The 26,118-nt window shown below is 41.8% G+C and overlaps 1 protein-coding gene across 4 annotated transcripts in view; it reads right to left on the reverse strand.

Moving 5' to 3' along the window:
• CLCN1 (chloride voltage-gated channel 1) overlaps window positions 1–25,956 on the reverse strand; it is a 78,901-nt gene extending 52,945 nt beyond the window's left edge. For all 4 annotated transcript variants that reach the window (XR_010465813.1, XM_065028397.1, XM_065028354.1 and 1 more), the window contains exon 1: window positions 18,752–25,956. Coding sequence is in view for 2 of the 4 variants with exons in the window: in XM_065028354.1 (XP_064884426.1) it covers window positions 18,752–18,802 (51 nt within the window). In the remaining 2 variants the exon portion in view is untranslated. The remainder of the gene's footprint in view (window positions 1–18,751) is intronic.
• Window positions 25,957–26,118: the final 162 nt, after the last annotated feature.

Below are 26,118 nucleotides of genomic sequence, written 5' to 3' on the forward strand. Positions count from 1 at the left end.
GCACATTCAGGCTTTATGGTGACTCCAAAGTGTGTTTCTGTGGTACACCCTTCAAGCAGGACATCTTCACAATGGATTAAACTACAGCTACCACCCAAATTAGGGTTTTAGGTGAGGAAAAAGAAAGGAATAGAAGTCAGAAGGGCTCTCACCCAAGATGGGTCTCTTCTCCAGTCAGCCATCTATCTCTCTCTTCACAGTTTTCTCTCAGGCCTCCCTTTCTCTGCCTTTATGTTTTTTTCTCCTGAATGCTTTTCAGGATGCAGAAATGTAATTCCTAGCCTTTTCATCCTACTGCTTTTATACTGAAAGCTCTGATAGTATGGGAGGAGGGATGACTGAAGACTCGCACTTCTCTCATGGTCTTATCTGAGGAGATTTGTCACCTGAAATCCCCATGCTGTTAATCAACACTGGCAAGCTTAATGTTGTTCCCTGTGCCCTGCCCACACAATTATTAGACATCATACTGACTTCCGAGCCTTCTGCTTATACTAGAAATTATTTTTGTTAGTTTCTTTAGCAGATTTCTTCTGAAAGACCTAGACCACTTCGTGACCTCACTATGCAAACCTTATGGCCCACCACCAGGCTGCAGCCTCCACTGGAATGAAAGATAACATATATTTTTCAATTGCTGCCCCTACTGCATACACAGACATTATAGCAGATGGTGATGCAGAGCTCTCTACCACCCCAGACTGAAAGGAGTTGAATTTGTGAAAATGGAGTTATTGTTACTCAGATCCATGCATGCAGGATACAAAAGCAGCTGTTTAAGAATAAAGAAAAGAGTGTGCTTAAGAGAATCCAGTCCAAGAGATCCATAAGGCTCTGAAGGAGATAATATAAAAGGTAAGCTATGAGACAAAAGAAACTGTAAAGGTGAGAGGGAAGAAGGGAGTTTTGAAGAAGGAAGAGGAGAAAGGTGACAAAAGGAGGACCACTTAACAGTAACAGAGGTTATAAAAGAAACACAGAGGTGATAAGAGACAAAGAAAGCACAGAAGGGCATGAGGGGACGAGATGCAGGACAGGAAGAAGTCACAGCAAGTGTACTTTGCCTCAAGCAATAGATTAAGATAGCGAAAAAAAAAAAAAAGAGTAAAAAGGCAGGAAAAATACTTCAGTAGACATAAGGCAGTGTCTTCTAGATGAGAACAATATGTTTGAATGGGACATTTTCTTAGGCAAGATAGCCATGGAGGCTTCAAAGAGCTACAGGAGGCAATTGGAGCTTTGGGAGAGAAAGAATGCTGAGAAAAGGCAAGGAAAGGAAAAGGGGGAGAGACTGGGAGAAAAGATGGCTTTTATAGTGAAAGAAAGAAATAGACTGTGGACTAAAGCTTGAACAGTAGCAAAAGACAGAAATTGAAGTTGTGCAAGAGACCATTGCAAGTAAGGCTGAATATGGAGAGAGGGTGACACAGAACTCTCAGAGAACACTTGGAAGAATTGTAGAATTCACAGTAAAAAGTAGAAAGAAAAAGTTCAGAAAGTTTAAGGGCTTTCGTCATGGAGAAATAACAAGATAATATGATGATATTAAAAAAGACAAGTACTGAGTAATACTGGACTGAATAGAGCAGAATTGACAGAAACAGGGCACATTTTCAGAATCATCAGCTTTTGATAACATGTAGGGAGATGATGATGTTATCAGAGGAGTGGCAGGATAGAAAAAAAAAACAGATCTCACAACTGAAAGCAGATAAATACTTAACAGGAACACAGGGACACAAAGGAGAAATTGAAGCAGATGTTGGAATAGATGAACTTGGAAGAAAACTTGAACAGATCATAATATGACATGATGACATTGTGGTATGACGTGATATGACATTATGATAGGCCATGACTTGGCAAAAAATAAATGAGCTTTATAGGGGCAGGGTTATCTCTGTATTCCAGAAACAACCCAACTGTGACAGTCTGCACTGAACACTTTGTGTATTCACTCCAAAATTAAATGAAACAAAGCCACATCTATGTTGATGCTTGTTAGCTTGAGGTTGTCTTATCTTACATCAGAGTATGGACACAGTTTGGAACTGAGAGCAAAAAGAACAAGCAGAGAGAACTTTAAAAAAAAAAAAAAAAAGAAAGAAAGAAGAAAGAAAACAGCAGCAAGAGAAAGACACAGAAAATTAGTTTAAAGAGAAGACAGCAAAATTAGGTTTTATAAATGGATTTCAAATCATCCAGAACTTTAAAGCAGATCTGACTAGATGTCCTGGTGAGCTCTCTGGTCAGGACACACAGGCTTCAAAACTCGAAATAGAACAGTCTTTACTAGAATAAAAATTTGATTATTTGACTTTTTTAAGCAGAGAAAACTTAAAGCATGTAAGTCAGGAAGCACAGAAATACACACATAGTTTACACACAACTCTCCCCACCCACTGCCACCTCGGTTGCAATTAACTTGATGACCTTCTGAGGTGCTAAAACTTTGTGCTTACACTCCATTGCCCAGGAGATTGTTTCTGCACCTTCACAGCTTGGACAGCTCCTCCCCTACAACTGCCTCTCTTCTTAAACTGTAACCCTCAGTCCCCTCACTCAGTCTCTACTCTACAGAACCCTGTAGCCTCTGTTAAATAATTTCTTCCTTAAATATGCTCAATAGCTTTCCAAAGGAAGAAGTGTCTTAGTGCAGGGATAGAGATCTGATTGTCTTGTCTTAGAACAAACTGAGGGCAAATCGAATATGCACAGTGTGTATACAAGTATCAAAATTGAATGAAAATAAAATTTAAAAAAAAGTGAAACTAGACTACTGAGAGGCAGAACACTTTTAATAACTGCATTAAGCATCCAAAAGCAGCTAAAGTCAATAAGAACTAGCAAACACTCAATTAAGTGCGTTAAGTGGATTTCCTATTTTTTTTAGGAGAATGATGTTGCATCACAAACATTCTCCGAAGTCATCAGCTTGAAGACATTTTTAGCAGAAGAGAACATCTAGGAAATACAGATTCATCCCTAATGATCAAAACATTTTAGGGATGCTTCTAATCTTGTGAATTTGTTATTATTCCAGGCTCTCTGGGAAATTGCTCATCTAGATAATGAACTCCAATTCCAAATGGTGAATGTTCCTTAATACGTCACCTGCAACATGACCTGCATTTTGTTGTCAGCTAAAACCATCCTTGAGAGATGGTAGGCAGTGCCTTTCTTCCCCTTCTCCCTGTAGATTTCTTGTTAGGCAGTTGACATTAATAATTGCACTGTCAATCATGCAATTACACAGCAGGAAGACTGACATCACAAGGATGGAAAGAAAAGGCAGTGGTGAGCTGTGTGGAACTGTGTGGACGGGTTTTGATAGATAAAGATTTGTTGCTGAATTAGTCAGGCTCAAAGGAATCTCAAGGCCTCTTAGAGAAGCTGAGAACAGAGTCTGCTGTGAGAAAGAGGGGCGTTCCACAATCACCGGGGTCCTGGCGTGGCGTGAATCATCGGACGTATCATCAGTGAGACTCCAGAGCACGGACAGCCCACGACACTCATTTAATGAATCCATGCTTGGAGCGTGGATGCGTGATTAGAATATAGTTACGTATATAAGGAGACTTGTTTCTGTAATAAATGGCTTAGCGTGATTCACATTGAATCGACTTGTTTTGCTGAGTTCCTATCTCGTTCCAACAGAACTGGGCTGGCACAGGCTGTGTTAGTTTTGTATTGTACTTGGTTAATTTCAAGAGAAGAATGTTGCCTCTTATATAAGCCATGACCGACTAGGAAAAGATGTGGTCACACCTGAGAAGTTTAGGAGAAGGCCTGGCTTATGAAGCAAAATTATTTGGACTGAGATTAAAAGAGAAGGTTTCAAGGACGTGTTAGGGATATACTTTAGCTGGGGTTGGGCAAGAAGAAGGGACCTTGAGTATGGGCAGATATCTCAAGGAGGCCATGGCTAGAATTAGAGGTATGCAAGAAAATAATTTATTTTCCATGCTCAACTTTCAAATGCTTGAAAAGTCACTTCTTTGAGGCCCTAGAATCTATTGATCTCTCTGACAGGGTTATCACACTACTGGTTTAGGGGTCTTAAGGAGCAGACTGGTTGAAAAGGACAATCCTAATTTGTTAGGTATTGGAACTAGTAATCAAGAAGTGTGATGCAACAAAATAATAATTTTCAGCCAGCTGAGGTCTCCATTCCAGCTAATGCATGGCTACATGAATGTTAGAAAACAAGGGGTCAGGAATATACGTAGAAATGAGGAAAGAGACCATCTTTTCTGATTGCAGCAGAGACATAAGCAACCATAAACATTTTCTCAGTAGCACTTGGGTCTTGCTTACATTTCAGACCTTCACCATTATTAGAGCAAATGCTATAAACTGCTTATATGAACTCAATGGCTGATGAGTACTAGTTGCTGACTGTACTAGTGTGTCCTGGCCCGTCTCAGCTGACTGAGATGAATGATGTCAATATAAAAGTTGCAGCATAGATGCGTTATCACTACAGTTAGAGATTTTTAAATACCTTCTTTACTATCAAAGTTATACTAGTAAATCTTGTACTGTTTTGACTAAGCTTCCTGTTTTCCTTCTCCTTTTCCCATCCAAATGCAAATACCCATACAATGCCATCTAACTCTCCTGCATAGTAGGAGTCTTGCCTGTTTCCCATAAAACAATCCTCGGTAGTAATATGAGATAAAGATGAAGGTAAACAGTGGGAAGATAGTAGTTCTCTTGGCAGCCAGAATAATAAATCCATCACAAATGAGGGTAAAGCAATTTCTTTGTGACAATAACCTTTCCTTTTATCACTGGCTACTGATAGAAGGATAATAGTCAGAGTCAGCATGACATTCACTGGACTCCCTCTTTTATCAGCCCCCTGCTTTGTCTTGTAGGCAAGTGTTGGGGGAAGAACTGTATCAAGCAAGTGCATCCAGATTGAAGAACTGGGTCACACTTTGGCATGCATGTTGCATAAAGTATTTCCTCTGTGGAACTCATTAAACTAAAGCTGCTGTATACTTACCAGCAGGAGCCAATTTTGACTGTCACAAGGGGAAAAAGGTGTAAAAAGTACCCCAGGGGCATGCAGAAACAATAATCTTCAGATGTCAAAGAGACAGGTAACCTAGTATTTCAAGCCCAGGACAAGATAAGTCAGCAGAAGAAAGTGCAGGAAGTGTTCCACAAATGGTATTGTGTCCCAGGGCTAACATTTAATGTCCACACCATCTAAAAATATTAAACCTGAAACAGAAATTCAGGGAAGGGCTGTAGATCGACATTAGAAACTATTGACCAAAGTCAGGAGTGGTGGAGGGATAACAGGCCAATGAAAAAGAAGGTGCAGAGGATAAATCATGGGAACTCTTCTAACTTTTCCTTTAACCCGAGAACTGAATTAAGTTCTAGAAGCTGCTAACTCAGAGAAATTACGTCTTTTTAATGCCATGTTTGTATGTTTAATATCATTGCTCACATTCTTGCTCATGTGCATTATTTGGTATTCAGAGCCAAAATCACGGAGAGGATTTGTGGCATCTTGTTCAGACACTGCCCTTGGTCTGGGCCGTAACTAAATTTTTGCCTATCTGTATCAGAGTCATATTCTGTTCCACAAATAGTAGTATGTCTATAGCATAGTTTGATAGGGATCAGTCAGTAAAAAAAGGCAGAGATGATCCTGGTGAAACTTTTCAAATCCCCGTGCCTCTCCTGCCTGTGTCAGGGGGAGTTGATGGTCTCTGCCAGGTGCACTGGCTGGGCTGGGCTGGGGACCTTTACTTAGCATGAGACAGAAATGTCCCAGGCCACCACAGGCTTCTGGGACCAGGGGCTCAGACAAATCCACAGGTTTCTCAAACCCATGATACCAAGGGACAAGCTGTGCCACCTGCTGAAGAGTCATTGCTCTGGGAAGAAGATGCAGCTTACCCTTGCTATGGCACAGTACAACCTCATCTTCGTCAGCGAGGGCCCTGTTCAAGGAGGGAAGGGGACCCAAAGAGCAGAGTGCTTCCCTGTACCATGGGGACCACAGCTCTGGCTACAGAACTTGCTGGTATATAGCACTGCTGGTACCACTGACACCAACACTGCTGGCCAGAAGGTTCCTCACGCCCAAGTGCTTCCAAGTGAAGCAGCCCAAAATCCCATCATTAAACCCCATGGGTTGGAGGTAAGGTCTCTGTAAGGGCAGGGTACTCTCCTTGTTTTGGGCAGGGAGGTTTTCCATTGTGTTCCTGAAGGAAACCTTCACCTTGGCAATCTAAATGTAATTTGTGACAGACCACTTGGACAGACATGTCTGTCTATACAATTTCATAGTGAGTTTTGCCACACTGATCGTTACAACACTGTCCTCTCTTGACCTATAGTCTTGAATGCTGGGGAACATGATCATTGTACTAAATCAGCTGCTGCACATTCAGATCAGTTTGGAAGTACATTAACATCTTTAATATCTGTGTTCTGATACCAGGTCTGCAACGTCAATTTTAGCAGGCTTCCTTCCTCAGCAGTATCAGTCCATGGGAGTGTCTGGCCCTGGAGGTGAATTTTGCTTCTGCCCTGCTCACAGAGCAGCATTGGAAATAAGAGGCAGATATCATCAGGAAGGCAGGAGGTCAGCACTCCCTAAAGAACAGCCCGTATCACTTCCAACCAGATAATAGTTCTTCTTTCACCCACATCCAAGTGGAAGAGATCAGGCTGAGCCACTCCTAGCTAGAGAGAATCTGCATCTTGCATTTTAACATCTCACAGACAGCCTTTGACACTTAACTGTTGTCCTATGTGGTTTTCTGTTTGACCCATTCTAGTGGATTTTTTGACCTCTGTTGCTTCCACAGGGGTATTGACTCCGAGCATATTGTAGTCACTATGAAGTCGTGGTTTCAACTAAGAAGTTGAATTGTTTAGTGCAATGTCTAGTCATAACCTTTTGTAGACTTCCTAGCTGACTATGCCACAATCTCTGATTATGTCTACTTCACATGCCACTGTGACATCTGCCCAGCCTATATAGGGGTCATTGCAGTTTTTTGTTACTGTAGTTTCTGCTGTAGCTGGGTCTCTGATCACAATCAACATATCATAGTGTTACCGTCTGGGTTTAGAAAGTGGTGATGCAGATCCAACACTATACACTTCCTATTTAGGTTTGAAATTTCAACCTATTCTGATGCTGAGTTCCTTAGTTTGATCCAGGTTCTCATCAGCATAGAGTACTACTCTACCACTAGTATAGTTTACCTTATCTTTCTGCATATTTTGCATCCTGGTATTATGATTTCCTATTGATTGTCTACCACAAAGTTTTCAATATGTCTGGTGTATCTCCTGTTAGGACAAGAGACTGGTCCTACATGTTCATTTTAATAATGTTAGCATTTGCATAGAAGTGGTATACCACTGCTTTGATTCTTGTTTTGGTACTTTTAATCAAATTCTATTTGCTTTCTATGTCTAATTTGATTGTTCACAGACTCTGTACTCAAGGATGCAGAATTTTTTTATAACTTTACTATCCTTCACAGAAATGACCTGAAGAAAAGATACTTTTGCACCTGCTGTCTTCTTGTAAATCTTCAGTCTGAAAGTATGCTGACAACCTTCTTAATGTTCAGCATCAGAGGCCTGATTCCTGCAGCTGGTCTGTCCCTCCCGTACAAGGTCACTCTTTACAACAGTGTAGCAAGAAGCTATATCACCAAATAATTTTTTCTTCTTTTCCTGGGGTTTGAGCAATCATCTGACTTGCTATAAGGATATCAGGTTCTATAGAGTATCAGGAGTTAGATGTCTGAGTAGAATATAAAATGAACATGACTGGAAGACATGGCATATCAAGAAATAATAAGCCAGTATATTTCGTGAATCTCTTGCTACCAACTAAGGATACGTGAATTCCGTCTGTTTCTTTCCCAGAAAGAAAAGGTCAATTCAGTACTTGCCCAGCCCTTGGAGTTCCGTTGCCTAAGATACTGCTGAGATGAAAGACTGGGACAGAGCTCACAAGGGTTGACCCAGAAGGGCACTTTGGGCAGTTGTTGGTATTGCCTCACAAATATAAAACATTGTGATTAATGCCTTAGGGGTGGTGTTTCTTTAATACGGTTATGCCTACAGGTAGCCTACCTGCAGTTTCCCATAGTGATAGAACAGCAAAAGTAAAGAATAAGGGTCACAAGAGGTAGCTTGGGGCTAGAACTGAATGGAGAGTGAAAGGTATTATGGGGAAGGATTACTCCTTGCAGATACTCTGACTCTCTCTTTCTGTGGGCTTGCAGTGAAGGGCTGCTAGTCAGCAGGAATAGCCCACAGTGCCTAAGCCCGGCACAAAACAAGCTGCCTATTACACTGTGTACCTGCCTGTCCTGGTTTTGTTAAAAACAAGTTTATCTTTTAGTGAATTTTCCTTTCAGCTAAAGTCTTTTTAGTAACTGCACTTTTCTGAAGTAGGATACATATTTTGGTAGACATAGCAATGGAATGCAAGTTCGCTGATAAAGATGCACGTCCCATAAGTGAGAGGGGCAAGGAGGAGTGAACTGAACAGGTGACTAAAACTGACCAAGTATTCCATCCCATTCATATAAAAATGGGAGACCACATGGGCCTCATCCCTTTTTCTCTTCTTTGACTATGGCTGACATCTGGGAAGGACCCTGCCTGCCGTCCCTGTGAACTGAGGCCTAGTGACAGACTGAATCCAGTTTCAGTTGTTATAGAGTCCAGCCCAGGACTTTCGGGTGTAGGGTCTGCTGCTGCTGGAGCAGTGCTGAGATTTGCTGGGACTTTCAAGATTGGTTTCATATATTTTATATTATTTTCTTTATTTTATTAGTAGCATTAGTAAAACATTTTTAATTTTTTTCCAACTATCTTTCTCTTTTTGTCCTTCTTTGCATTCCTATCACCTGCATTTAGTAGTGAGGGGGGGTTGAGGAGGAGAGGGGGTTAACAAAGCATCTGCCAAGGTTTATAGTTGCCCTGCAATCAAACCTTGACACTGCCTAATCAAAAGTTATCAGACCTTGAACTTTTTAGTTTCCCTTATTCCACATTTACAGACAAAGTCTCGAGTCTGATATTTTATCTTTTGGTATTAGGACCATTATTAAAAAAAAAAAAAAGGAACTCTTTAGGGGTCATGGGGTAAGAGTAGTTCAGATTGCTCTTGAAACATAAAGAAGAGAGAAAACAGAGGAACACACAGTAATTCAAGATTTTTCAGTGTTGGCCTGAACCTTTACAGCTGCCTCAAAATTGACAGTGGCATAAAGAAAGGACAGTCACATTCCCTTCCTTGCACCAGTTCTGATATGTCTGCCTTTAGCATTATGAAAGGTAAACTGATGGAAAAACATTCATGTCTTTATGCAGTTAACTGCTCAGTGTCGTGCTCTGAGTGAGTTCATCACAGGTCAAGGAAGCAGAATTCAAGTAAGAAGCTGTTACATGAGGCAGTCAATAGGTCATCTCAGTTAGAATGTGCACCCTCTCATGAAGAATTAAAACACATGTTTAAGCAAGAGGAGAACTTTACTCAGACCCTGCTTAATCTTCTCAAGAGGAATATTTTCCTGTACCTCTGGAAAGAAGTTCCTACACCACACTGGCTATTTCTTCTGTCACTACTATGCTACACAGCTGCGATGTATTTAACCTTACATTTACTTTTACCAGTCCTGAGAAGCTTAGGTGAACCTGCAGTTCTTTTTACCTACGGGCCTGGAGCATTATGGACTTCCAACTAACAGAAATAAGATTTCCAACACACCCTATTTCTGTATGGAACTGGAACTAAAAGCAGCATACACTCAGTGCCTTGTCTTCTACCACTGATAATAAACTTGATGCCAAGCAGTGTAATATCAAATACTTATCTGGTCTAGAAAAGGGCTCACAGTTTGTTGCTAAGTTATTCAGAGGAGTAAAAACAAAGGCTGACTGAAGAATTGTATAAGGACCTTAACCGGATGACTGAGTGATAAAATGACAGATGAAACAGTCACAATAAATGTGAAGTGATTATGGATAGGAGGAACAGATGTTCTAGTTTTGTATACATGAGAACTGTCCAACTGTTACTATGTTAGCTGACTTTTACTATATAAGAATAAGGTCTTGGGGTTAAACAGAATGGTCATAATAATAACTGCCTCAGTATTTGTTTAGAACTATGGGCTAAGAAGTAGGAAAATACGACTAGATAAAATGTGGCCTCATCACCTCCCACAGCATACTGGCAACACTCTTCCTAATGCAGCTCAGGATACCATTAGCTTTCTTTGCAGCAAGGACATGTTGCTGACTCATGTTCAACTTAGTGTCCACCAGGAGCCTCAGGCCCTTTTCCGTCAAGTTGCTTTCCAGCCAGTCAGTTCGTAACATGTACTGCTGCATTGGATTATTCCTCCCCAGGTGCAGGACTCTACATTTCCCTTTGTTGAACTTCATGAAGTTATTCTCTGCCCATTCCTGCAGTCTATCAAGGTCCTTCTGAATGGCAGTGCAACTGTATGGTGTACCAACTACTCATCTAGGTTTTGTATTATCTGCAAATTTGCTGAAAGTTTACTCATTTCTGTCACCTAGATAATTAATGAAGAAGTTCAACAGTATGGGATGTAGTATCGAAAGCTGTGGCACCTCACTAACAACTGGCCTCCCGCTGGTCTTTGCGCTACTGATCATAATCTTGCAAGCTCTGCAGTTCAGCCAGATTTCAATCCACTTTGAGGTCTACTTGTCTAGCTTTCTTAACCTCATCCTCACACACTTGGCCAGTGTTTCTATATTCCTCACAGGTCCCATGACCCTACTTCTACATTTTTTATGTCTGAGTTTAGTCAGGAGCTCCTTGTTCATTCATGCAGGCCTCCAGTTGCTTTTGCTTGATTTCCTGCTTATCGGGATGGATGTGGGAATATAATGGAAGATCTGTGAGGAGAAGAGTTGCAAATACTGTCAAGTGGCTGCAGCTGGGGTGTAGAAAAACATATCTATCACGCTAATTGTTTTTTGGCCTTGTGTGCTTGAGAAGTAGAACTTCTGTGGTAACGCATGTGAGAAACTCAAGGGCACCTTATCAAACATGCTCGAGATCCATGCTGCTGTGAGAAAGATCAAAGCACAAAGGAAAAAAACACCTGCTTGAATCCTTGAAATACAGGTGAAAACAGCAGGTTCAGAGATCTTCTAGCAAGGGCTGAGCTCTGCAGTGCCTGTGTTTGCACTTGTGTCTCTCTGCCTGGGTAATTTGGTGTTTTTTTGGAGATTGCATGGTTAGCAAGGTAATGAAAATTAATTTACTCTTTGCATTTCTTCTGTGGTTTGGGATTGTTCCTGTGACCTGCCTGTGTCAGTTCACACAATGGATCATTTCTGAGCTTAGAGGAGAAGATTCCTGTATATCAAGCCAGCTCCCTTGGAGCCCTCTTCTCTTCAAAGCCATATCCCATGAAATTCTTCCAAGTGGATCCCTGAAGAGCCAAAGACTGCTCTCTTGAACTCAAAGATTATGATCTTATTTTTAGTCTTCCCTCCTCAGATCTTGAGGCTGTCCCAGACCTTCACAGTCCAAAACAGCCCTTCCATAAGTATCAGGTCCAGCAGAGCACCTCCCCTTGCTCTCTCCTTGATTATGTGTGTTAAGAAATTGTTGTCAATGAACTCCAGAAACTTCCTGGATTGCTTGTGCCCTGCTGTGTTGTTGCTCCAGCAGACTGTTTCCAGAGACTATGAACATGAGGCTCTTTCAGTTATCTGAAGAAAGCTTCATCTAATTCTTAAGTTTCTTTGCAGGACTGTGGTCTGTACCTAGGCTGACTACCTACTCAAAAATAGATAATTATTCTCCTGTAGCTGTTAAAAGCAGTAATTTCTTTTTAACAGCAAAATATTCTGTCAGCTTCTGAGAAGTGATCTTCAGGCAAATTCTGTTCTCTTCAGTGTCCCAGTAGTGCTTTGGGTAGCTCCAAGTCTTAGATTATAGATATCCGTAGTCACTATAGCAGTTTACACTGGATCAAAGAATGTATAGGCTAAAACCTGCCCAGTTAAGACTAACTGGCCTAACTTCAATCTGAAACAAACTCGAAGGTCCACAAGGTAATGCATCTCCTCACATCACCAAATAAGAAAGGAACATACTGCATGTCATAGTTTTTAGAGCTGCTAGTAATGACTTTCTTTGAAAAGGTTTAAGCGCCACTTACAGTTGCATTAGCACTGTGCAATAAATATGGTTACGGTGCTTTGTAGTCTTACATACTTTTAGAATCTACTCTCGGTACCAATAGTTGATAGGCAAACATTCTTGATCCATGATCTTTTATAAATATTTTATGAAGTAGGTGACTGTCAATCCCAACAGTCACTTGGCTGCTTTAAAGACCTTAAGAATCAATTACTTCATCAGGAGGCAGGAATCCATTGTAGAGATATATGGCTCAGTTTTAACAATGTAAGCAAATCCTTTAATTCTGCTTATATCCTTAGCAATGTCCAAAGTTTGAAGTGTCTTGCACTAACAACTCCAGAATGCCCAGGTTCTTAGCTGTGATATTGTCAAAATTAACAACAGTAGCCAAGTTTACCTTGAGGATTTGTATCTGCTGTACATTTATGTCTTGATCCATTATTTCTCATATACTGTATTTTGTATGCCACCTGATGTACAGCTTGGACAGTAACATCTGAATTCTACTTGCCGCTCAGCTACTGTTGTTAACAATTATACTAGCAACAGGTCTAACTTTTTGAAATATCAGGAATGCTAGTACATGGTCTTTCCAACCCCTTGCCCCAAAATTGTCTGAAAGATTTTAATTTGCTATACTGACAAATTAGCATGCAAGTGTCAGCTGTCAAAACAATTATGTATTTTCTTCATCCACATAAAAAAGTTTATAACATGAAGCTACCCTATTAGGTTTCAAACAGAAGTGGGATGCCCCCTTACACCATTTACACACAAGCAGGCTGTTTTACTGTTTACAACACAAGATCAATGGCAAGAGTTAGACTAATCAGCATGCTGCCAGCCCTTGGCATTTATTTGCTTGGACAGTAGGTCTTTACAATTTGCGGAAAAGCTTAAATTTTATAGCATTATAAGTAAGGGACATGTAGCTGGACAAACTCACTTAAGTATAAAGATATTCTTACTGCTCCCGTGCTAGAGTTGCAACAGCTTTCTCAGGAATAGACAACTGCAGTGATGAGATCAATGCTACTCAGCCAGCTCCTGTGTGTGAGATCTCCACTTTGTACCTGGACACCTCAATTTTTTGGAAACAACAAATGAAAACATATAATTCTGGACATCCTCATGACGGAACCCAATATCTGAATGATGTGTGAAAAAAAAGTTTTTTCTGCAAGTAGCAGAGAAGGCTCTTTGCAGCATGTGGTTCAAGGTTCCTACAGCCAACCTGCACCTGAGAGGCTGCAACTGCTTCAGTGGTGGGTGGGCAACAGCCAGGCAAGGGAGCACCAAGCGCCAGGCAAAGTCTTCGATGCCATTTCTCCTACATGTGTTGCTGTTGAATTGAAATTTCCATGTGGGAAAAGCACTTAGGTCAGTGATAAATAGCACTGGTGTGTAGCTGTGTGTGTCACCTCAGGAAGTTGTGCCTGGAAGTTGGCTGGAGCAGCTGAAGGATGTGGGTTTATTCACCCCAGAGAAAAGGAGGCAGAGAGGTGTCTGCCACTGCCTAGAGGGAGGGTGTAGACAAGGTGGAGCCAGACTCTTCTCAAAGAGGCACAGGAGAAGTGCAGGAGGCAACAGCCATGACTTGCAACAAGGGAAATTCATGCCTGCGCAGGGAGTTGAACTGGATACTGCCAGAGGTCCATTCCCATTAAATCTTTCTGTGACTCTCTTCTTTTCACTTTAATAGAGACAAAACCAAAATACTGGCAGACAAACTTAGATTATTAATAGAACTATGAAGACCAAGTCTGCTAGCTATACAAAATGGAAATGAAATAGTTTCTTCAAGAGGCTGCTAGGTCTCACAGTGGAGCTTATGGCCACAGCAAAATATATATCAAAATTTCCTATTCCCCTGCTTTAAACAGGTAGGGCAGCTCTGAACATCTCTCCATGCAGTGATAAAAAGAGCACTACTTTATTGTTTTGGGAAGATGTTCTTACAAAAATTATTTACAAACAGAATGGATAGGACAACTATAAACTAATTATTTGTCTCCAGGGCCTGGCACTCTGGAGAAGTAAGTCTAGACTCTAACCACCCTTTAACCTGCTCCTAATCCAGAGTCGATGGATGCCATGTGTATTTCACCTTACTAAAATCTTAAAAGTAAAATCCATGCTTCTTTAAGAAAAAACAAGTTGTTAGTTGGCCTGTTCTCATTTTTCCTTAGCCTTCCTCCTGGCATGCTATGTGGCACAGGAAACACGCTGTTACTCACTGGGATTCTGAAACTGGCCTGTCTCTCAGCTAGGAAAGGGTCAGGCACAATCTCACAGCACAAAAGCAGGAGGTCTGATTGCCCAGTGACTGATGGTTACAGGAGGGGAGCACTACTATTTGTACATTGCAGGTGAATGCTTTCAGCTCCCCAGGCATTTGTTCCATGCAGTCAGGACAAGATTCCGTCACTGCTTCTGCAGCAATTTTTTTACAAGGTAAGGCATTAGTTTTGTGATCCTACTGATGGGAAGTGGGGAGATATATGAATGCAGATCTTCAAATATGCCTATGGCACTGAGTCAGTAGATGCCAAAGCAAGGGGAAGTAGACAGCAAGGTGGATGTGGTGGATAAGTGAATAGGAAACCTTGAGCTTATTGAATTATTGATATTACTGAGATATTAAATTCCAGTCTGACTTATGGGAAGATGAGCAATGGACCTCTTCTTTTTGCCTTGGTTCGTTTCAGCAGAGGCTGGCCTGTGAGACAACAAACACTGCCAGTATGCAAGAAAAGACTTTCTTCCCCCACAGACTGAATATGAGAAGCTAAAAATTGTTCCTCAATAGCAGTAGGTGATGCTTCTAAATGCCTGCACTTTTAAGCAGACAGGAAGCCACTGAAAAATTTGTTTCTTTTCTGTTGTCATTGTCACCAGCAAGTACATCTTGCCCTGTAGAGACTGGCCCTGTATTCATCTGCATCTTTTGTCCTCTCCAGCTTTGGAACTAGCCATAGAAATCTGCACAAGTTTTCTTTCTCATGACCTTAGTTCTCCAGGTCTCTTCTGCCTTCTAACATTATTTTCTGTATGATCGACATCTTCGGACAGAAAAAGAGGAGAGGGGGGCTGTGGAGAATCCTGCCACTGCCTTGGGACAGCACAGGCAAAGGGTCACATGGAATATTTTTAGAACAGAATCCAATGACAGTGATGTGAGGAAGGCGCAGAGAAAAACACAGCTGTGAAACCTAACACTTGGCTTCATATATACTGAGAACAGGAACAGCAGAGGGAAAACTGAGGAGACACAGTAGAAGGCAAGAGTGAGAAAAAGGTATGTGAAGAAAACAAGAGAATGGTGAAAGAGTAAGTGACAAAGAGGCAATGAACACACGGGGAAGAAAAGGCTAAAAGAGAATATGGGAGAGAAATGGCAAAAGACTAAGCCAGGAGGAGAAAAAATTAATAAAATGGCCATGATACATAAACAAGCAGAGATACTATAATCACATAAGGGTTTGAAGGATGAGAAATGGCCAGCTGACTCATCAGCACTCTCATGAAGATTATTTGTGACCTTGAAGGATGACCAGCAACTCATCCCAAGGTCTAAGGGCCTCATAAGTGACTTGGGTTTTGGGTTGTGACACCGCAATAGATTTTCTAAATCAGATGAAAATAGCACTCATTCCTACAGTCTTTGAAGCCAGGTGATCACATACCATCTCTTTTACCACAGACCACATGCCCAGAGAGCAGTGACTGCTTTATGTGTGAAAACTGATGTATGTAGCATTAGTTTGGAAGTGCTCTGTGCTGCTGTTCAGTCCTTAAACAAGAAAGAACTAACATGGCTGACTACATGGAGCGGATAGCAGTAATGATGATACTTGATAGGACTATGCTTGTAAAGATAGTGTTTTAAGGTGTAACTTGTTAAAACGCTCAAGTCCAAAACGTGTCTGAAACCTGCCTCAGGCACCTACATCCAGAATCACAGTCCCTTGTTCACTTGCTATGTAATCCTTACAACTGTTCTTAGTTTTTTTTGTTTTGAGAAATAATTAATCCTTCATCAAGGTTACTGATTCAGCATCTAATTAGCACTGATGCATGGATTGGATCTAGCAACTAGCTGCTCTCACTAACAAGCTGCTGTTCTTCTTGTGATCCCGAAAGACTCAAGTATATGATCATTCTTGAATAATTCCTATATTTATAGCCACCTCTTTAATGAAGTAGGTTGTACCACAGTTGCCTCCTTATCCTAAAGTTTATCTGGGATGTGAGTGACTTGAATTCAATTAAAGAACTAAGCATTTTGGGTTTATCCAGGCAGACACTTAAGGGATCATACAGCTACCCAGTCTCAGTGCTCTAGTGTTGGTGCTACTTGATCCTGACACTGAAGATGCTACTTTTTTGCATTGAATTACAGAAAGCCAGGCCAACAGAGATGAAATATTTCATAATCCGGTCTTTCCACTGTAATGATTGGCTCTTTCAGCAATGTTAATACTTTGCAAGTAACAAATAGTGTTCTTAGTAAAACACTGTTGAGTTGAGGGTGCGTGCTTGTGATGTGCATATGTAGAGCACTAAGAAGTTTACATCCATTACACAATCTTGTCCTCTCTGGAAGACAAAAAAGCTCTCAGGCAAATATTTGGGATAAATTTATGAATAAATGAAGATCATGCAGTACATTGTCTTCCTTTCTCTCCTGAATAGCTATTTAGTAATGTACAAATGCTTTGTCAAAGAAGACTTGCCTTAGCTTGTTATACATATTATTCTCTTTGAACTCAAGAAATCCAATACCCATTGTGTATTCCCACAAGCATTCAAGTAAGCTGTCACTAGTTCAAATATTCTGACTAGTCTAGTTCTGAACTAAATCATCTAAAACTGAAAATTCTAGAAATTCATGAGTTTCTTACAGTTACAGAAGAAATAATAGCCATTTTCCCCAAGTAGTATAGTTGCTATTTCTGCATCAAAAGATGTCTCATGCTCTCTTCTTTGCCACTGCTTTTGTTCAGTTTGGTAGAATTTCCTTACAGATCAGTACCTCGTGGAATTTGATCAACTCAGAAACCAACTCAGTTTGAATTTTTCATCTTAGAACCCAACTCTTGTTCTCCCTCGACAAACCTTACATGTTTGTATACTGTGCAAACAGGGCATTGCAATCCCACTATGTTGTATATTAGACCCAGTCTCAGTGCTCTAGTGTTGGTGCTACTTGATCATGACACTGAAGATGCTACTTTTTTGCATTGAATTACAGAAAGCCAGGCCAACAGAGATGAAATATTTCATAATCCGGTCTTTCCACTGTAATGATTGGCTCTTTCAGCAATGTTAATACTTTGCAAGTAACAAATAGTGTTCTTAGTAAAACACTGTTGAGTTGAGGGTGCGTGCTTGTGATGTGCATATGTAGAGCACTAAGAAGTTTACATCCATTACACAAGCCTGGATTTAAAATCAAGCTTTCAATCATAAAGGGCTATATGGTCACACTAAAGAACATACAATTCTTCATTTATCTGTAAGGCACTACATCGTACATAAGAGCAGGGCCTAGCAGCAGAAAATGCTGGACCAAAAACTGCTCTCCTGGCCTTCACCTCAGCTTTCTGTTCCCAACGAGGTGTTCTAGCTTCTATAGTCTTGCCCTCTTTCTTTGCAGTAGCTCAAAGATGAGATTTTATCTTCTCCTTAGCCAAAACATAGCCTTATTTGCCTTCGAACACTTCTACCAAAACTTTGCATGCTCAGGTACAAACAGGCCAACATTCATTTTTAGATGTTGTATTTCCATTCATGCTGTTTCTTAGTCAATCTGGAGTCTATTATTCCAATTTTCACCTTGATTACCAAAGGAAGTGGCTTTTTAGATGCAGTACAAGCTGCTACCTCAACTTGTTCAGAGAAGTATGAAGATTCATGAGATGTGATAAATCTTAATTCTCCCAGTTGGCAGTAATCTTTTAAAGTACTTAAACCAGAAACTGGGGCAACAACCTGCATCCAAATACCTATAAAAGAAAGCTGTGCAAGACCCCACTGGTATGCATCCAAGAGATGCCATAGAACAACATACTCCAAGCACTCACAGCACCTGTTAACACCCAGCATGTCAGACTCCTAACCACATCTTCTGGGGGCTGTAAGAAAGGTCAGGGAAAGGTTTCAGTGCTGTATCTGTGCTTGTATGGAAAAAGGAAACGTGTTCACAACCAGCAGTTGCATTTCTACACAGCTCTGCAGACTAAGCGTCCCTGCAAACTGAGCCCTGTGTCTCTCCAGTATTTTTTTCTTTCTCTGGTGAATTCAGTGATGTAAATTTTTCATCCATGAGGATTAGGGACGATCCCCATTTTCATACCAAGAAAAGCAGAATATGACTTCATTCTCTCTTGGAGGAAGACACTACTGGGACGTGCTCAGGCAGAACTCTCACAGATTCTTCCTAATACAAACAGGGAAGGCTATTTGTAGGCAAAGAAAGCATTTAGCCCCTTAATCAGAGAAAGGAACAGCTATCATTTAGGAAACATTCTGTCCTCTTGCAGATATTGTACTCACCAGAGTCTGTTGGTATCGGAACGCTTTTGTTGGAGAGGCATCCCCAGTCATATCCCCAGAGATAATGTCCTGTGGAGTAGGGATTGTTCAGAGCAGCGTCTTCCCATCTGCTCTCCACGGCAAAATCATGGAGTGAAAGAGACACAAGGCTTCAGCTAAAATCTCAGAGCCCCCTGAGAGAGAAGGTTACTAACTAGTAAGTGAAAGACAGCAAGGGAGAGTGTAACCAGAGACTCCCTGCCCCCTCCTGTTCAGTCTGTGCTTGGACACAGCAGCCGCTTCCCTGCTTTAATATCTCTGCTGCCCTGGCACTAGGACAGCTCAGTAAATTAACAGGAGGTAACATTTCCCTCTCTTCTCTCAGGCAGTGTCATACTTCACTACGTTTGGAAGGCATCAAGAGTGGGACCATAGAAAGAATGGTGGCTGATGACAGAGAGAGACTAGGGAAGTAGAGGATGGAAATAAAAAAATAACAAAATTAGAGACAAGAGAAGCATCCTGCAACTTGAGCAGGATTATTCCTACAATCTGTCTCAGAGACAACTTTGTCAAATGTCAGCATCTAAGAGGGCAAGTTCTCCTATCAGGCATTGGAAGACTATTTCTTATATAAATTACATGATGTCCTCACTTTTAACACAATTTCTATTAAACCATATCCATTATTGTTGATTCCCTAGCCACAATACCCCACCACAAATAAATGGCCCTTTGTACCTTCATGAACCTTCATCCTCTGGCATAACCAAAACTCAGTACCTTTTTCATACAGAATCACAAAATGGCTGAGGTTGGAAGGGACCTCTGGGGGTCACCTGGTCCAACTCCCCTGTACAAGCAGGACCACCTAGACCCAGCTGCCTAAGGCCATTTCCAGGTGGCTTTTGAGTATCTCCAAGAATGGAGACTCTGCAGCCTCTCTAGGTAACCTCCTTCAGTGTTTGGTCAACCCCACAGTGAAAAACTGTTTCCTGATGTTCAGAGGGAGCCTCCTGTTTGTGCCCTTTGCTTCTTGTTCTGTCACTGCGCCTGGCTCTGTCCTCTTTGCACCCTCCCTTCAGGTGCTTATGTACAGATTCCCCTATATAAGATCCCCCTGAACCTTCTTTTCTCCAGGTGCTCCAGTCCCTTCTTCATCTTTGTGGCCTGCTGTTGGACTCTTGCCAGTATGTCTGCATCTCTCTTGTACAGCGGACCTCAAACTGGACACAGAACTCCAGATGCAGCCTTGCCAGAGCTGAACAGAAGGGAAGGATCATCTCCCTTGATCTGAGCTGCTGGTAACATTCTTCCTAATGCATTCCAGGATACCATTAGCCTTGTTTGCTATGAAGGCAGGTTGCTGGCTCCTGTTCAACTTGGTGTTCACCAGAACCCTCAAATCCCTTTCTGCCAAGCTGTTTCCCAGATGAGTTGCCCCCAGCATATATTGGTGCATGTGGTTGCTCCTCCCCAGGTACAATACTCTGCACTTCTTTTTGAACTACATGAGTTTGGCATCATGAGGTTTCAACTCTTAATGATTTTTTTTTTTCATTTTCTTTCTAATTTTCCCACCATCCACAGAAGTGATTTTCAAGTTTTGAAACGTTTTTCAATAGGTAGGTACACCAAGAGAATGCATTTTCTAACATCTAAATATATGTAATTTAATTCCTGAGAACTACCTTGAAAAGATCTCATTATTTTCCTCCTGTGTTAATATAGGGTTTTTTCTTAATCTCTGACTAAAAATGACATGGGACTATGAAAGACAACAAAAAAGCTATGCTTAACCAAATTTGTTATACCTAAAACAAGTCAAAGCTGCTCAACAGCACAGTCAGGAAGGGTTTGTGGGATGTTGAGAATCCTGGAACATCAGTAGGCGTGCGAAGTACGGAGGTCCCTTCTGTGTGTCCTGGGTCTTTGTCACAAGAAAAGGAGGGAGGAGCTAATAGGGTAGAAATGGAAAAGTCAGGGTGCTGCTCTGGGCTTCTGCCTTGAGAAACAGAGCAGTGAGCAGCCCTGGTAACTGCTACATCCTTTGCTGAGTCATAGCTGCTGTCCACTGTACCCTGAGGCAGCAGCAAGCCTAGGGGTCTGTGGGGAATGGAACAGATAATACAGGCCACAGCTTTCTTCAGTCACCTGCTGGGTTGTTTTTCCCCTGTTATCTGCAAAGCTTTTAAGTCAGGGAAACTGATAAATTCTATATATATTGAGGTAAAGCTGACAGTTACTTAGGGCAACATCATGACTTCCTAAGCTGTTTCTCCCCCTAAATAAAGACAGGTTATGTAAGGATATGTGACAGGTGAAAGCATCTCCCCCATTAAGGTTATCCTGTCAAGGGCCTTTTCAATGCAGAAAGTGATGACAAAGAAAGGGGGAATCCCAGAATCACAGAATGTTTGGGATTGGAAGGGACCTCGAAAGGTCACCTAGTCCAATCCGCCCGCCACAGCAGGAACACCTAGATGAGGCTACACAGGAAGGCGTCCAGGCGGGTTTTGGATGTCTCCAGAGTAGAAGCCACAAACAAAACCATGCAGAGGGTCAGACCTGAGAAACAAAGGGTGACAGAGATGATGCAAAAGGCAAAATGTCTCCAGTCACTGTTTGATGGGCCAGTAGGAAACTACAGGCACGGCTTTGGAGGCCAGCCTGGCCTTTGTAATTCATATGGGGGAAACAATAGGAAAATAGCAACTTGAGATGTTTGAACTGCATCTGTGGAACTATGCAAAACTTGTTAAGGAAAAGGGTTGGGAAGGAACAAAGTGAAAATCAAGGCTGGTAATGTGGTTGTATGACTTAACACTGCTCCTGATCATCAGAGTCTGTCCTATCTTCTTATTAAATTCTTTCTTAACTGTCTTTCCATGTAATCTTACTATCCCATGTACATTAGTGCTGTGAGAATGAGCTGGCAGCAACTGGGGAGATTGGTGTGAGCGAATTTGGGATCAGCAAATGCAGTCACAGGAATCCACAGGTATCTGTGGTGCCAGGAACTGAGGCAAGTGGGGTCTCAGCAGCAGTAGCTGGAATGCTCATAGCTCTCCAGATCATCTCACTGGGTGCCTGCAGTGCTAGCTACAGGTAAGACCTGTGTGAGGGAGCTTGGTGGCAGCAACTGGAGTCACACTAGGGCCGCAGGCACCCTAGGCCTGTGGTGTCAGCAACAGGCACGGGTGAGTGCCTGCTCCAGCCTCTAGGATGGGACCAGCATGTGTCCTGGGCACAGCTGCTGAGGGGATCAGCATGAGCAAGGAAAGGCAGCTGGAGCACGATTGTGGGTCACAGCCCTTGTGCCACCTGTTGCAGGGTGTGTCTATATCTTCCCCAAACCTGGCATAAGTGCATGTAATTTAGTGGTAAACTTTAGTCTGGACTAACCATCAAGTAGGATTCCATGGATCTGGTCAGGAGTATTAGGTAGGCAGTGGTGTCATGTTGATAGTCAGTGGGACCCATGAATATGGGGTGCCTGTGGGATGAGCATGCGTGTGCACCTGTTCACTAGCAAGCTTCAATCTGGACTAGCCAGCAGGTAGCAGACCCATGGAGCACATGAGAAGGCCCAACATTCAGGAAGGCGTATGGGAGAGACAGTGGGCCATGCTCTCTGGGTACTCAATAGACCAATGAATGTGCTTGTGAATATAGAGAGTGGGAGTATGAGTCCTTTCAATACTGTGGTGGTTTAACCCGAGCTAGCAATACAACCATGATAGCCACTCACTCACTCCCCTGACTCCTACCCCCCAAATAGAGGAGAGAATCAAAAGGGGAGAAACTTGGACTGAGATAAACACAGTTTAATAAAAACCCCAAAAACTAATACACTACTAGTAAATATATATAAATATATAAAATAAAAACAGAATATAATATAAAATAAAATATACTCAACGCAATTCCTCACAAGCTCCATCCACACTGAGCAGCCAGTCCCAGGAAACAGCACCTGTTCTCAACAGCCAGTCCTGGAGAGAGAAAAAGAGGAAAAAGGCAGAAAGGCCCAGAGGCAAAATGGCAGGATGACCTAAGGCCAAACTAAAGGAAGTCCCTAACAGAACTCCCCTGGCTCCAACAAAGAGAGTAAAGAAGGCAAAGAACATGTGAGAGAAGGACCAGAAGATCCTGACTCTCCTTAAATAGGAAGCATGATGCTAATGGGATGAAATAGTCTTATTGATCAGTCTGGATGTCAGTCAAGCTCTGCCCCCCTTCCTTGATACCTTACACCTGTGGGCAGGGCACTCAGAACATCCTTGGCTCTCAGACCAGAGAGATTAAAAACATTAACTCTGTCCTGGGGTGTTATCTTGTTCTCAAACTAAGTCCAAATAATGGCCGTGCTAGCTATGAAAAAGAAAGGTTTGTAACTGCATGAAGAAAATGAAGTCATTTTCAGTCAAACCTGCACAACTACTGAACTTCGATCCTTACTAGACAAAGAAGAGAAAGGGGAGGTGGCTGTCCATATTCATGCTCTGAGTTCCAGTAGCACTGAAGCAAGGTGCTGCTGAAGACAGTGCCTTATCTGTTGCAGTCTGTGATGTCAGCCACATCAGTGTTCTCTGTATGTCTGTCTGTTTCCAAGATGAACAGTCAGCCTTGGTACTGTTTGAACCTGAAAATCAGCCTGGGACAGAAAGCCTGGGGTTTCTGGGCTGGGCAAGAGGAAGAGCCCAGAGCTGCAGAGCTGCAAATTTAGAAAAGTTAAGCCTATGCTCAGTGTGACCTTTCCTTCCTCACCCTCTAAGTCACTTTCCAAGTGACTGAATGCTAACAGCTAGCTAGTTTGTGTTTTTCTTTACAACCTGAACATAAGGGATCCAAATCTAAATATTTTGTCAATGCAGCATCATACTCTTGTCAAAGTGTGGTTTCTATGAGAGGTGTTACTGTTTTTACTTATTTTGCAGCTGAAAATCAGAACTTTCAGGAGTGACAAAAGAAAAAAAAAAAGTAAAAAAAAAAAATCAAAAGCCACAGCAATTCCAATTATTTTTCTTTTGAAGTTTGGGAAAGCATCCCCTCTTTCAGCCCTATTCTGTAGACTCCAATTGTTAAGGAGACCAATTACTCTTTTTACTAAGTCAAGACCTCTAAGTATCTACTACTTTTCATAATAGCAAACAGGGAAACAAAACCAGATTAGTATCACTACAATTGTATTAATTTACTGAATTATTCTACTAATAAATAATATTATTTTCATGCAAGTCAAGATTTGTAAAATACCTTGTCCACATTTTGTTCACTGTTTTCACTCCCTCTCCAACAAACCAGAACTTTTGATCTTATAATTCTTTCTGTTTTGAGCCAAAATGTGAAGTGGTTAACACTTTACTGCTATCCCAGCATTAAATTAATTCCTTAAACTATGCTAGTAGCTTGTAACTTTTTATCTGGAAATACAAACATCTTGTTTACTTCATCTTCTGTACTACTGGAAACACTTTCTGCACAGGTAGATGAGGGTAGTACCATTCCCAATGTTACTACTAGATTTCCTGTAACAGAATTCAGTATTATTGAAAAATTAATGTACTCTTCCTGTAAAAACAACAACAAAAAAGGAACTTAGAAGACAGGAAATACCCTTCTAGGTGTTTCAAATGAGACAGAGCAAATGGCAACCTCTAGTGGATTTGGATGCTGGGGTTTATTTTAGAACTAATGAGAACAGAGCTTTTACCTTCTTATTTCACACTCACTGGCTTTCTCCAAGGTGCATTACCCAGGTCGGAGCTTCCCTTTGCATTATGTGTTTATCCAGCTGTATGCTGGACATCTTGTCCAGGAGGGTACTGTAAGAGACAGTATCAAAGGCTTTAAAGAAATCCAAGAAGATCACATCGACAGGCTTCCCTTGATCAGCTAGAAGGGTAACTTTGTTGTAGAAAGGAACAAGTTGGTCAAGCAGGACTTTGCCCCCATAAACCCGTGCTGGCTGGGACCAATGACTGCATTACCATTCAGGTATTTTTCAGTAACTCCCAGATTAATCTTCTCCATAATTTTGCCAGGCACAGAAGCGAGGCTGACAGGTCTGTAGTTGCCAGGGCCATCCCTGTTGCCCTTCTTGTAGATTGGAACATTTGCCAGCTTCCAGTCAACTAGGACCTCTCCAGGTTCCCAGGAGTGTTTAAAAATCATGGAAAGGTCTTGCTGTGACATCAGTGAGCTCCTTAAGTACCCTTGGATGAAACTCATCAGGCCCTATTGACTTGTAGAGATTGAGCTAGAGTAGCAAATCCCATACAAGTTCCAGATTGATTGGGTGTTTATTGTTCTTGCAGCCATGACTCTCCAGCCCAGGGTTATGGGGGCCCCCAAGTTCAGTTTTGGGCCCCTTACTACAAGAAAGACACTAAGGTGCTGGAGAATGTTCAGAGAAGCGTAACAAAGCTGGTGAAGTGTCTGGAACACAAGTCGTATGAGAAGCAGCTGAGGGAACTGGGATTGTTCAGCCCGTATAAAACTCAGCCAAGGGGAGACCTTATCACTCTCTACAATTACCTGAAAGTAGGTTGTGGCATGGAGGGTGTTGGTCTCTTCTCCCAAGTAGGAGGTGATAGGATGCAAGGAAATGGCCTCAAATTGTGCCAGGGGAGGTTTAGATTGGATATTAGGAAAAAATTCTTCACAGAAAGGGTTGTCGGGCATTGGAACAAGTTGCCCAGGGAAGTGGTGGAGTCGCCATCCCTGGAGGTGTCTAAAGGCACGTAGATAAGGTTCTTAGGGACATGGCTTAATGCCACTGTTTATGATTGCACTTGGTGATCTTGAGGGTCTCTTCCAACCAAGATGATTCTGTGGTCATTGCTGGTTGTTGAACTGGAGCAGAAAGTTGTGTCAGTTTTGTGCTGCACAGCCCCTCATAGTTACCAGTCTTGGGCATTACAGGTCAAGGCCTCTAGATATGCCCTGACATTTGTTTCCATGCAGCTCTCTAATCTCTCAGATCTTCCACTACTTCCAGGAACTTTACTCCAGCTGATCTTCACCTTCTTTGTGGGCCACTCCTCCTTCCAAGACTCAGAAACCCTTCTTTTTGGCAGCAGATCTTTCAAGAGCACCAAGCCCACAGTTCTCCCAATCTAAATATTTTGTTCTGAAAACACAACATTGGCTGCCTAATTAATGGTTCTGCTTCATATTTATTAAAAATGTATTTAGCTTAGTGCAGGTGTTATCAAAATTGACAAGCAGCCCATACCAGTTGCAGTGAGGAAGGAGCAGGCTTTTGCCTGAAAGTTCAAAAGCATCTCTGGGAGATGCTCTCTAGAAATTATGCAGAATTCTCTTTATATAGAAGTTCCATTTCTGCACAGAGGTATAACTCTCCAAATTGAAGATACTGCACA

The sequence above is a fragment of the Columba livia genome, chromosome 1 (assembly GCF_036013475.1).
Source record: "Columba livia isolate bColLiv1 breed racing homer chromosome 1, bColLiv1.pat.W.v2, whole genome shotgun sequence".
Classification (NCBI taxonomy): Eukaryota; Metazoa; Chordata; class Aves; order Columbiformes; family Columbidae; genus Columba; species Columba livia.